A 14,323-nucleotide genomic window follows, 5' to 3' on the forward strand; every position below is an offset into this window, starting at 1 on the left:
ATTCCACCACCATGAACATAAACTCAGTGCCCCTATGCACCAACTCCTTCTCCTTCACCCATGGGAACCGCTGGGCAAGTTTTCTTTCTTTTTTAAAGTAATTTTCATGAAACAGTATTCCCATATGAAGTGTTAATTAAATTCTAGGGTATTTTTTATGAATATGGTGGCTGGCTGGTAAAACTGAGTGATGGATGACAGCATTTGGGAATTTGTGTGTGTGTGATATGACTATTATAATGTACTAAATCCCCTCCCCACAAAAAAAGTTCACAAAATGCTTTCCTTATAAACCACCCAGAGAGATTTAGAGACTTATAGGTAATCAGACCTATTATTTGGCTGCTTAGTTTTATATATGTTTTATTCAGAGTGATCTTATTTTATTGGGCCCTTTGGGTTTTATTCTGTTCTGACCCGTCATCAATATGGCGAAGTCTTTAGCCGTCACACAATTGTACCATTCGGTTTTGGGAAAAGCAAACAAACTATGAAGAGTGGCTGTGTTTTGCAGAGAAGGGGTAGAAATTCTAGATTTACTCAGTGCTAAATGCTAAGCTCTCCAAAATGCACAATGCCCTCCATGTAAAAATAACTCCATGAGGCCACGTGAAGACTTGTCGGTAATGACGAAACACAAGTAGTGTGTACCGAGAAGTACACGTACATGGTTCCTCTCCCTCCCCGTCTTCAAGTGAGCTCAACAAGTGTGTAATTATGTTTTCGAATCTTCAAATAAATGTTAGCCGGTATAACGTCTTTAAGAAAAAGGCAAGTACGGTAATGAAGTGCAAATGTTCTGAAAGTGCAGACGTTGTACATGCTCGTATGTGTGAAAAGGAAAACCTTCTGGATAATCGGGTCGACATACTCATTAATTTCTGGGACTGTATGCAGATAGAATAAAGGGAGATTTCACTGCCAAGAAATTGAAATGCTTTAATGCCACCATGTGTGTTGCTAACAGCATTGTTCTAGGCCAGAATCCCTTAATAAGAAATACGCCCCCGCCCCCAAAGTGTATCCTGACCTCAACACAGTGGAAGCTTATTTTTTGCGCATTTAAAAGCCCAAGGTTGATGTTCTTGGGCTGCAGTGGGGGTGAGGGAGGTGCAGTGAGAGGATTGGCAGGAGGTTTGTCCCATCGGTCCTTGGGGCCCCTGGGCTCTGAGTGTATTCTCTGCAGCGCACTGACAGGAGAGAGGTGTGGGCCAGGACGAGAGGCAGGATCACATAGCTTCTCACATCTCATTGGCTAGAACGTAGGCGTGTGGCCAAACAAGGCGGGAATGTGTGTACTCAGGTAGAAAAGGAAATGGATTTTGCTGAGCATGGAACATGCTTTGCCACCTTCATCTAGTAGGCACAGAGAGCTTACAAGAAAGAAAGTATTGGTGGAAAGGGAGGGCTGATTACAGGGATCTGCATCTAACCTCCTCCCTGGGGGACGGATAACAGAGAAGTGGGTGAAGGGAGATGTCAGACAGGGCAACACATGACAAAATAATATCAAGGGTTCATGAGGGAGGCAGAAAATGAGGAGCTGATGCCAGGCTTAAGTGGAGAGCAAATGTTTTGAGAATGATGAGGGTAACGAAGGTACAAATGTGCTTTACACAATGGATGTATGTATGGATTGTGATAAGAGTTGTATGAGCCCCCAATGAAATGATTTTTTAAAAAAAGAAAGAAATGAATTTTTCCCATTCCACTTTCCTTTTAAAAGGAAGTACCACCCTCACCCCCACCCCCGTCTCCCTCAGGGGGATGAACAACAGAAACTTGGGTGAAGGGAGACAGCAGATAGTGTAAGATAAGAAAATAATAATCATTTATAATTGGTCAAGGTTCACAAGTGTGGGAGGGTAGAGGAGGGAGAGAAAAGAGAGGAGCCAATACCAAGGGCTCAAGGAGAAAGAAAATGATGATGGCAACCTATGTACAAATGTGCTTGATATAATTGATGTATGGATTTTTATTAGAGATATAAGATCCCCCAATACAATGATTTATTAAAAGAAGAAGAAGTAAGTTAAAAACTCTTAACTACTAGGCCGTAGAACTTGGAAGGAGACCCATTTTCTTTTCATCTGATCTTTCTTCTCCAATACTGCAATCAAATGGACAGAGGCCCCGCTTCTGTTTGAAAACTCCTGGCTAGTGGGAACCCATTTCCTGAAAACACCTTACAGTGAAATAGCTGAAATCTGATTTCTTCACTTCATAGTATTGGTCTTGGTCTTGAACGATAGCAGTTTTTCATTGGTTGAAAGTAGCTAATAGACAGAGGTAGTACAGCGGGCTTTGAATTGAGCTGCTAACCAGAAGGGCAGCGGTTCACACCGCTCCCTCTCAGAAAAGCAGAGGGGAAGTTCTAATCTGCCCTATGGGGGTGCTGTGAGTCTGAACCAACTCAATGACAGTGACTCGGTTGTTGTTTTGGTTAATATGCATGGAATCTTCTGTGTTCTTAGCTCCAAATGTACAGTTCCCTTTGTTATGCTCGGAGTCACAGAGCCTCCGGTCTTCTTAAGACTTACTTAAGAATGTCATTAAGAACCCCTGGTGGCTCTGTGGGATAGGCCCTGGGCCCTGGGCTGATAAATGCAAGGTTGCCAGTTCAAGTTCACCAGTGTCCCTACAGATGAGGCTGATTGCTCCCATGAAAAAAATTTTTTTACAAGTAGAAGGCAAATGTTTTGAGAATGATGAGGGCAATGAATGTACAAATGTGCCTGATACAATTAATGTATGTATGGATTGTGATAAGAGTTGTACGAGCCCCCAATAAAATGATTTTTTAAATGTAAATCACTTTATTGGGAGTTTGTACAATTCTTATCACAATCCATACATGCATCCATTGTGTCAAGCACATTTGTACATTTGTTGCCCTCATCATTCTCAAAACATTTGCTCTCCATTTAAGGCCTTGGCATCAGCTCCTCATTTTTCCCCCTACCTCCCTACTACCCCCTCCTTCATGAACCATTTATAATTTATAAATTATAATTATTTTGTCATATCTTACACTATCCGACATCTCCCTTTGCCCACTTTTCTGTTGTCCGTCCCCTAGGGAGGGGATTATATGTGGATCCTTGTAATCGGTTCCCCCTTTCCATTCCACCCCACCACCACCCTTCTGATATCACCACTCTCAGCACTGGTCCTAAAGGGATCCTCTGTCGTAGATTCCCTGTGTTTCCAGTTCATATCTGTACCAATGTACATCCTCTGATCTAGCCAGATATGTAAGGTAGAATTGGGCTCATGATAGTGGGCGGGGGGCCGGGGGAGCAGAAAGCATTTAGGAACTAGAGGACAGTTATGTTTCATCGTTCCTACCCTGCACCCTGACTGGCTCGTCTCCTCCCTGCGACCCTTCTGTAAGGGATTGCCCAGTTGCCTACAGATGGATCTTGGGTCCCCAATCTGCACTCTCACTCATTCAAACTTATTTGATTTTTTTGTTCTTTGATGTCTGACACCTGGTCTCTTACACACCTCATGATCACACAGGCTGGTGTGCTTCTCCCATTTGGGCTTTGTTGCTTCTGCGCTAGATGGCCGCTTGTTTACCTTCAAGCCTTTAAGACCCCAGATGCTATATCTTTTGATAGCCGGGCACCATCAGCTTTCTTCATCACTTTTGCTTATGCACCCAGCTCTCATGAAGATTTATAGTCGTGGAAATCCTGGATAGTTGCTATGAGTAGGAATCAACTCAATAGTAGTAGGTCTGGATTTTGTAAGCTTGTCACTAATAACCCCTTTAACCTCATGCAGTTCTGAATAGCAACTCATTCCACAGTCCCATAACAGCTCTTGTTCTAAACAGGATCCATACTGTTGTATAGCTTAAATTTGTGCTAGATTCTTTAGCCCCACATAACATATTTATAAGTGGGAAAGAAGGCAATAAAACTATTTGGCAGAGAGAAAGTGAGTTACTTAATTACTGTCTTAGAGCATGAAAAATCTGATCTTCCTTAATGGAAGACTACAGAGAGGAAATGCATTTCATTATAGCAACAGAGGTTTTTCCCAAATTAGGTAGAAATGTCTACTTTAAGCACTTATGCCTATTTGCATAAAGATGGTTTTAATAGAAATATAATTAAAAAGCAAAAGATGATAGTTGGATAAATAGTCCTAGAGAGAGATGTTATAGAGCAGAGTGGTGGAAGGGTAGATATTAAAGATGAGGATGGGAGAGTGGGCTTGCTCCCCACCCCCTGTTTTTTAGAACAATTGGAAGAGTGGCAAAGTGTTGGTACCATCGTTTAACCCGTTTCCCTGGGACACACTCATGCTCAATGCTGTTCCATGCAGTTTTGAGTTTGATAAGTAGCTTTCAAATAATGAGAGAGCAGCGAAGGAGGCAGCTCTACAATGAATTTATGTGCTGATCTTGAATGTGAAGACGGAGGCATGGAAGAAGATATTTACTTGTAGTTTTAGACCGACTCTGTGATGTCTTCTTAGGGGGGACTGGGCTGACATTTGGAGCTGTAGCGATCTGCTGCAGTGGTGGTGGCGGCAGCGGCAGCGTTGGTGATGCTCGAGAAAGTTCTGACTCATTGGAACCCTATGTCTAACAGAAAGAAACATGGCCAGTCCTCACAGTTGTTGCTGTTTGCGTTCTTTATTGCAGCCACTGGGTCAGTCCATCTTTTCAATGGTCTTTTCTACTCTTTTTCACTAACATTCTGTGCCACCAAACATGATATCCATCCTCAGGGACAGGTCCTCACCTGATTCTGAGCCCTATAGGCATGGATATTCGCACAGAACCGTAAACGCAGCCTGACGAGCTGGTGGAGCGGCACTAGCCTTGTCGGAAGAACACAGTGATGCACAACGACACAGCACTTCCCTCTTCATTCCACACTCACTGGAGAGCATCCTTTTGCGTAGGGTTCATCCGGCAGGCTGAATCTGCCATTCAGAGCCTGAACAACTGTCTCTCAAACTGATGTCAAGGTAGTCACGTATGCCAAATATTTCAAATCCCAACCCAGTCGTCACTTCAGGCTTTTTGACGCTTGGCAGTTACTAAACACTTTGCAATGAGCACATTAGGGTCAAAAATCCTAGATGAACTTCATTTAACTGATAAAGATAACATCTTAAGCTATAAGAAGCAATTAGTTCAGGAACACTTAGAAGAAAATGAAATTTGAGGATAAATTTGAGAGGACAGGACCAGAATCTGTACAGCCTAAGACAAAGAGGGGAACATCAATCTTATCAAAAAGCAGTACTCCTTAGAAGTAAAAAGAATTTGTAATTACAGTTCAACAAACGGAAAAAGAACAAAAGTGTCTTATGTTTTATAACCAGCATTACTCTATCATCTTGCACTATGCACTATTTAAATGACCCAGACACTAGAGATGACAAATTGAACACTTAAAGGCCAAATACAAGTGATCAGGTTTTGATTTCAGCCTATCTTATCTGATTTGTCCACCCTCAAAGTGTGAACAAATTTCATGGAGTCTGGGAATGGGAGACTGTTAACATGCTAGACTTTCAAGTATAGAATAGAAGGAAGCTGAACTGATCTCTTCCGCGTCTTTAAATCTCCAACACGTGTCTATCTTACCTATATTATATATGTGCCTACTAACATTAGCTACTGAGCAATGACTTTTAAGAAAGTCTTTCGTGTATTACCTTGTTTGCTCCTAATGACAATCCCATGAGAGTCATGGCAAGCAATGATCTCCATCTTACTTTTTAGGAAACTGATGTGTCCGGTGACCTCTCCATGCAACAGAAAGAGAATAATCCAGAAAGGACACTCCGCTTTCCCTCCTGTCCTTGCTCTGTTGACACTGCACTGACTGCACTGTTCTTTGGAACACTTTTCCCTAGGAATACCAGGGTTAACTCTGGAGCTCTGGTGGTGTAGAGGTGACCCGTTGGGCAGTTTGAAACCACCAGCTGCTCCTCGGGAGAAAGACGAGGTGTTCTACTCCCATAAAGAGTTGTGATCTCAGAAACTCACAGGAAGAGTTTAGCCATGTCCTGTAGGCTCACTCTGACTCGATAGCAGTTGGTTTGATTTTGAGTTGCTTTCGTATGATCACAGGGTGAGTGTATAGGAAGATCTTACAGCTGCTATGTCACCAACATGTGGATGCGAATTATTTGTAATGGATGTATCATAACGGAAAGTGGTATCTTTCCATAGAAAATCATAGAGAATTACTGAAGGTGATATTGGAGTACAATGAGTATGATTATTTTCAAAGCACAAAAATCTCGGATTTAGCGAAAGATTTCTGCTCATTTTCATTGATGTTTGCTACTGTGAAATTCCATTCCAAAAGCTTGAAATTCCATTCCAAAAAATGGAATTAAACATAATGGAACTTTTCTTTTATAAAACAACTTGTCATTGTGAATTAACTGAAGGTATACAGAGCTGATCACCAGTTTCACAGACAACAGTTCATACACATTTTATCTCAATCCATTGCGGTCCCTTAATGGACCATCATTTAGCCCACTTCCCCCTTGTGTTCCCTGTTTCCATTGTTCCTGCTTTCCTGTCCTTTTTGATCTCTTTTGAACTGTGTTGTTGGGTAAATGCTTGGTTTTACTTAAATGGCTGATTATTCTACGCATCTGGTGAGTTCAGTTCCAGACCTGAAGTGGGTTTGGGGGCCATAGTCTTGAAGGTCCCACCAAGTTCTCTCTATCTGATCAGTAAGCCTGGTTTCTTTTATGATTTTCATTTTTCTTCCATAGTTCTCTCCCACTCTGTGCAGGAGTCATCTTTCCAGAGCAGTTGGTAATGTGATCCTCTGCCGAGCTGTTAGTCGTGGTAGCCAGGGACCATCTAGTTCTGGTCTCAGGGTTGTGTCGTCTGGTGTTTGTGTGGTCCATTAGTCAATTGGACTAATTGTTTCTATATATTTGCTTTTATCGTTCGTCTTTCTTCTGGTTGGGGACAGGCTAATGGCTACCTCATAGATGGCAGCTCATGAGCTTTTATGACCCCAGTCATTACTCACCAAAGTAGGACGTAGAACACTGTCTTTGTGAACTGCATTATGCCAGTTGACCTGGGTGTCCGGCGACTGTGGTCCTGACCCACTAGACTCAGTGACTTAGCTAATAGAATTTTCCAGTGAACGCCCTCAAGCTCCTTCTTACAACCAGCCTTTTCTGGTGCTTACATCTTACTAGGGGTTTTGTTTGTTTGTTTTTAACCAACCTGCTAGGACTGTCAGAAAGTTTACAGTGGAATTTTAGAGATGTGTACCAAACAAAAATTTATGCAAGTGCTGAAAGCTCCTAGGGGGTGTGGGGGATGAATATAACAAGGAAGGAAATAGAAAGGACATCGTTTCAAGTTTTTAAAAAGTATATGACGATGCTTCAAGAAGTTTGTGGGAAAATAAAATGAAAAGCTGGTGTGATTTGTGAATTTTTGAAGTCCCTTTATATAATAAGTTAAATTGCATTCAGTGGTAAACATAGTAGTAATATTGTTGGCTGGTCTTCTTTTACCGTTTATTTTTATTTTTGGTTGACTAGTCTTGAATGAAAAAGGAAACTTGGCTTGGATGTCTGAATTTGATAACAGTAAGCATTACCTGCTTTGTCTTACCACAACATTTCTCCCATCCAAGTACTAACCAGGCCCAACCTGCTTAGCTTCCGAGATCGGGCGCGTTCAGGGTGGAATGGCCGTAGACACCACAGCATTTCTAAGGCTGTTTTCTTCTGAGTTATTTTCCATGCATGTGACTCTTATTTACAAACCACTTACATTAACAAAGTAATTTGTATTCTTTTAGCAAATAAAACAAGAAAACAAAATCCTTTACATCTTTTTCTCTGTCTTCTGTTTTTGTAAAACTTTGGTCATGTTTTTAAAAGACTGTAACATAATTTTTTAAAACTCAGAAAATACTGAAAATACATATCTGTGAAACACTCTTGATTCTAAGAACTGGGGGATCATTATTTGGCTTACAAACTATGAGAAATTTTGATTTTCACTTACACAGACTAGAACCTTTGAACCCTCCAAATTCATTATTATAGAAAGTAGATTCTTGTTTGTAAGTCAATTCACTTGTTTCTAGTCACATATCCGTGTGTTTCTCTCCCACAATTCCATTCTGAAGACAAGAAGGCAAGAGACAAGCAAACAAAAACCCCAACCCCTTTCTGTACGGAAAGGAAGCTGTGGCACAGGGCTTGCCCGTGCGGTCTCCTGTCTCAAATGGTAGTGGCTGAAATGCAGGCATATGCTCGGCCTGGTTGAAATCGTGACCGTCTCTTGGAGCATAGCCATGCTGGACTGTGCTCGGTACTTTGGCTCATCATTTGGGAGCTGGGGTTGCTGGAGGGGAAAACAAAAGGTGGAAGAGTAGCACCGTGGAGTCAGGTAACAAACACGGGCCTGCTGCGTCCATTTCTCTGCTTAGTTTCCTTCTTGGAAATGAAGAGGTTGCACCAGACCTGTGCTTTTAAATGGGTTTTTCAACAGAACATCTTTTTACACTCAGGTCATATTCCGTGCCACAAAGTATAGGAGAAATGCAGCAGTGTGTGGCTCTGCATTGAGGGTGGAAAAGCAAGAGCCCCACCACCGGGCTTCCTTGAGTGCTCTCGGTATTGGGGATCTCCCCACAAAACTCTTGGTTGCTGCAGAAAACAATTTGAAGTTCCCTCAGATCATTTATTAGGGCCTCCAAATTCTAAAAACTCAAAGTGTTCTGGCATCTGACAGCTTCTAAGGACAATGATACAGGCAAGCAGTGCTTTGCTTTACATTGACCCGAGAACTCTGCATGGCCAGCAACTTTAAGGTCCCAAACCAAAAACCAGCTCACCCCCTGCCATTGGGTCTGTGCCGACTCCCAGCAACCCTATAGGACAGGGCAGAAGTGCCCTGTGAGTTTCTGAAACTGCCTCTCATCTACGGGAGTAGAAAGCGTCCTCTTTCTCCCTTGGAGTGGCTGGTGGTTTCCAACTGCTGATCTTGCAGAAAGCAGCCCACTACGAACCGCGACACCAGGAGGGTGCCTTGTGACTTAAGGAGGTGATTTCTATTCACATGTGTAAAGACCTGTATTCAGATTTCCCCAAGAATTCAGGTTAGGCGAGGAGTCTCCTGACAGTGCCAACAGCAGTATTTCCAGGTAGATGTGAGATGAAAGTTATTTGATAACTGTTAACAACTCCACCTTCTTCCATATTCTAATCCCCAAAGGACTTGGGAAGCGGTGGCAGTGAGTGTCCTGTGTATACAAGGGGAGGGGAGCCGATAAACTCTCCTGGTTTACTTTCTGAGACGTGTCCAACTATGAAAACAGGGATGAAGGAAGGTCCACGGTGGTAGTAACTAGCTTAGGCAAAATTTGAACTCAACGGATAGACAGACGGTAATCTAAAGCTGAGCAATCCTGGTTGAAAATAAAAGGCCAACAGTTTAAAAGTATAAGCTCCAAAGGTTCTCGTGATAAATCATGTGCAACTAGACCTTACTCTCTTCATGCATTTTGCAGTAACCTTCTTCATTCTTTTCTTGTATGACTGCAGGATACTTTCCCCTTTATCAAAATCTTGATATAAGACTCATCACCACCCTTAGTTATGGTGTCTTTGCCTGTTCAACCAAGGCCAGAAAGGGGTGCACATAAATTTGTGGACAGATGTTCTGAAGACTCACTGTTGCAGAAAAGAACGCATTTTTTTAACCTTCTTCCAGGGGAAGAACAGCCCTTTGGGCCTGTGGAGAAGTGTTCTGACATTTCTTGAATTAATTGCATCGCAAGCACAGTGAATACAATTTAGCCAACAACTGGTTGATTGTCATTGATGATCAACATGAAATCGTTTCTGCTTTTGGCCGGTCATTGTTGGTATACCAGGGGGATGTGTAGCTTCAGAAGGTTTTACTTTAAGAGCTGCTTCCTAGAAAGAGCCTGGTTTACTTGTTGGGCGGGTCCACTCCTGAGGGGGTCGCATTGGAAAGGGCATTAGACAAGGTAGGCTGCAGGAGGAAGGCTGCGTTTTCCCTGGGGACCATGTTTGTCAAATAGCCAAAGCCTCCCCCACCCCCCACCCCATTCCGCTCTGTGTGGGTTTTAATACTAGCCAAAGCCTGTTTAAAATATGTGTGGCCAGTGTTTAGTTTCCTGTGGTTCCACTGTAGGATGTAAAATGGGGACGAAGTGCTGGGGTTATGAACCCGTTGGAGAGCCGCATGGAATTTTTACGGATTCTTCTCTTCTGTGTTCCTCTTCATAGGATATCAATAACCAGAGTGACCGCTGACATTTCTCTTGCCAAGAGGTCCGTCCTAAATAATCCCAGCAAGAGAGCAATAATTGAACGTTCGAACACCCGCTCCAGCTTAGGTAAGATGCTCCGACGTGGTGCTGCTTCAAGCTTTGCTCTCATGTCGCCTTTTCTCCTTTGCCTCGGGAACGGGAAGGAACTGAAGAGTCGGAGAGAACGCTGGCCGTGAGACGTTAGAGGGGACAGAGTCCCACAGCTCGCTCTCCGCTCCAGCCAACTAGCTAATGAGTAGTCTGGTGGGAAGAACCCTCACCGGGCTCTCCTCGCCTGGTTCTGCCGAACCACATGGAACCTCCCACCGCTGCTCGGCCCGTGCCATCTCACACCTGAGCCACAGCGGACACGGAAAGAAGTGAGGTGCCCCGTCTTCTCCGAGCCACAGAAGAAAACCCAGATAAAGATGTCCTCCGTGTTCCTTCAGCTGCCAACTGGTGGTACGAGAGTCATCTTGACATGGAAATAGAAACCACATGCAGGGAATTGAGACATGTTCCCCTAGGATGCTTCTCGCCAGAAGACGTCCTAACATTCTCTGTGTCGGAGAGGAGGAAAGAGCCACAGGTGGTTCGTGCCACTGCCGCGGGGGTGGGACCACCATGCACAGAAGGCAGCGGGGCTGCTAGGGAAGCAGCAGGTCCATCGCAGAGGGCTGTGAGGTGTCTGTGACTACCCGCGCGCGGTAGAGCGACCCACTCAGCTTCCCGGGGTCCCCTGGTGCGCTCAGTTATACTCTGAGGGCAACTGTGGTAATGGCTGTCTTCTTCGCCAGCAGAGTGGGAAAGAAAGGACTCTTTTATGGCCCTATATTTTTTTAAGCTGCTGAAATGAGTTCTAAGGTTAATTTTTTAAACTACCTGCGTTAGGCCGGGTTTGGCTCGAGAAACACATCCAGTGACACTCCTATATGTGTAAGAAAGAGCTTTCTATCAAGAAAACACCCCAGTCCAGTCCAGCTCAAGCCCACAAACCCGATACTAGTCCGCGAGTCCCTCCGCAGACTCACGCGGCCACTGCGACGATGCAGGATGCGGGAGACCACGTGCCAGTGGGCGCAACGTCCTGTGAGTGCATTGTGGTGGCTCTGGCAGCTTCCAGAGTGGCTCGACAGAAGGTAGCTGAAGGAGGGGAAAGGAGGTGAGGATCTCGGGGTCCTTCTTGGGAGACAGCCACGCCTAGCACCATCAGGTGGTAACCTGATAGACAGGTTGAATGCCGCCCTACACTTTTATATAGCTGCGAGTTGACGTGAAATTACGTAACTACCACAAGACCCCTAAAAATAGTTTCCAAGATAGATTACATTCCAACATCTCAAGATGCCTTGACCCTGAACCAAGGATGCTATAGGTGAGAAAGAGGTTACAAAGAATCATCTCTTTATTCCTCGCACATAGTAATTGCTCAATAAATGTTTGTTGAATGATTTGTGAAAGAATGTTAAGCACCCCAGAGGCAGCAGCTATCAGCGTTTATAAAATGGGAAATGCAGTCTTTCTGTAGTCCTGTGTTGAGCGCATTTCACGTCCAGAGGAAAACACGTCTAGTGCGTCCAGAAGCAGAGAGTTTTGACACTGAGGGGTGCAGGGACATCGCTGATGTTGCTGAATCAGTGTAGATAGCTCACTGAGATGAAATGTCAGGTGATGAGGTGTCAAGTTAGCTTGAAGGCATTTCCGGCCTGTTCTCTTATCTCAGGCCTTCCTCTCCCCTCCTCCTCCCAGTGACTTCCTTTGATGAATAATAGGGGTTTTAAAAGCATAAGCCAAGTTACCTGACTCACTTAGCCGCCTCTACCAGAGAAAGGTAGTTGCTCAAATCATTTCATGGAATTGAGTCATTATTGAAGTTAATTTAACGTTAACTGTTATATAACCACTATCTGAACTCTTCATACCCGTTTGCTTGCTTGTTACTGTACGTTTGTGGATTTCTTTATCAAATATTCATTTAATACTTGCTGTGCTCTATGGGGGAAAGATGAGGCTTTCTGCTCCCATAAAGTTTTACAGCCTTGAAAGCCCACCGGTCATTCTGAGTCAGATCCCACTTGATAGCGTGAGTTTGGTTTGTGTTTTCTGAGTGCACCATACATCATGGGAGACTCGAAAAATAAGACATCGCACCTCACCCACGACAAACAGAGAGAAGGCACAGAGAGTTAAACTCCTTTGTGATAATGGATTTATCAGAGAAGGGCTATGTGCACAAAGGAAGGATAAAAGATAAGAGGGGTCTGAGAAGATGTCATTCGAAAATTATATTTGAGCTAGTTCTTCAAGGCGGACAATAATGTACAAAGATATCAACATATGAAAATAATACGGCAGCTGAGAGAAAAGTAGCCCTGTGTATAACATGCTTGGAAAGAGATGTGGGGGCAGGTGAGAAAATAAGAGATGCAGTGGATGGAGACCAGTTTGTTGGAGCCCCGGTATACCTTGCTAAGCAGATCACCCACATAGATTTCATGAAATGACAATTGTCCAAGACATTAACAGTTGCTACATTCAGAAAGTTTCCTAGGGGTAAATAAATTTGTAAGTGATAAGTTCGACAATAGATTTTTATTTATTGCTACAGCCTTAGCTTTACTGTGGTCCCAGCAATTGTTGAAATTGACCTTTTATATTTTCTTGACAGTAAAACTTCTCGGACCCTTTAGAGTCCTATTCAAAATGAGCATTTAAAATTCCAAAAGAAGCTGCAGTTGTTAGAGGCTGGCAAATTGTTCTGGCTCAGGCTACCCTATGCACAACAGGGACCCTATGTACCCAGTCCTGTGCCACACATCAGGACAGTGTTGCTGTGTTTGGGCGCATTGTTGCAGCCAATCCGTCCCACTGGGGGCTCCCACTTTTTGACTGACCCTCTCTTGTACCAAGCGTGACGTTTGTTTTCTCCAGGGACTGTGCCCTCCGAATAACCAGGTAACATGCCCAAAATATATGGGATAGCATCTTAACCATCCTCACTTCCAAGGAGCATTCTGGCTGCACTTCTTCTAAGATAGATTTGTTCATTTGCCTGCCAGTGTGCAATCTACGATATTTCCCTTGTACTGAAAACCAGAAGCCTCTGTTCCTGTGGGATTTCTTACGGGATGCATTTATCAGAGTACTTAGTTGAGGGGAACATTGCTTTGCGCCACAGGGAGCCACTGAAGTAATTTAGGCATAGGAGAAGCACAGGTAGATTTTGATCTACGAAAGCACCCTGGTGACAGAGAAATGCTGGAGGGAGGTGGGCCCAGCTCAACAGTGGTCAAGTAACAGTGTGTTCACTGAGGTCCCTCCGGCATCCTGGGCTCCAGAAGCAGAGCTTCATTTTTCTGGAGTAGGATTAGAGAACTTCTCTGATACTCAGCATGGGTAGTCCAAAACGATTGGATGAGGCGTTTTCTTTCAGAAAATGAGCTATGTAGGTGAATAAGCCTTTCTCTTCCTTATATTATTATATGATACATGCATATTTCCAAATACTGGCCCACCCTCCTGTTTAATGTGACCCCCTCTAGCTTCCTGGTGTGCTTTACTGAGCCCTTTCCTGCTTGGAGCACATTGCCCACTGTCCAAGTGTTTCATGGTAATAAAGCAATCTGTGTGCCTCCCTCTGCTCCTATGAAAAGTCACCCTTTCCTCATTGCTCGAGGAAAGTAAATAAGGCCTGGGTATTTCCGGATTGTTTATATAGAAATCCCAAGTGCCTCCAAGGGTTCTGATCTACTCGGCAATGCATTCTTTGTACCTGAGCAATCCAGTTTGCTTCAGCAAATACTAGATTCAGATCTGAAACTTTCACAAGACAGAGTTGTACCAGCCCTGCCAGCAGCTGCCTTCAGCCAGTGGTAATCTAATGGAAACAGCACATGGAAAACATACATTGTGGGGCCTAAACTCATTACAGTAACATTGGATTTGATTTTCCAAATTTCTCTCTCAAGAAAAAAAATGCCTTTTTAAACTGCTCTGGCATGTGGGGAAACTGTGTCTAT

The 14,323-nt window shown here is 43.7% G+C and overlaps 1 protein-coding gene across 2 annotated transcripts in view; it reads left to right on the plus strand.

Annotated features, from left to right (window-relative positions):
• CACNB4 (calcium voltage-gated channel auxiliary subunit beta 4) overlaps window positions 1–14,323 on the plus strand; it is a 297,445-nt gene that overhangs the window by 257,504 nt on the left and 25,618 nt on the right. For both annotated transcript variants that reach the window (XM_075529205.1, XM_075529206.1), the window contains exon 10: window positions 10,282–10,391. In XM_075529205.1, the coding sequence (XP_075385320.1) occupies window positions 10,282–10,391 (110 nt within the window). The remainder of the gene's footprint in view (window positions 1–10,281; window positions 10,392–14,323) is intronic.

The sequence above is a fragment of the Tenrec ecaudatus genome, chromosome 13 (genome assembly GCF_050624435.1).
Source record: "Tenrec ecaudatus isolate mTenEca1 chromosome 13, mTenEca1.hap1, whole genome shotgun sequence".
NCBI classification, from domain to species: domain Eukaryota; kingdom Metazoa; phylum Chordata; class Mammalia; order Afrosoricida; family Tenrecidae; genus Tenrec; species Tenrec ecaudatus.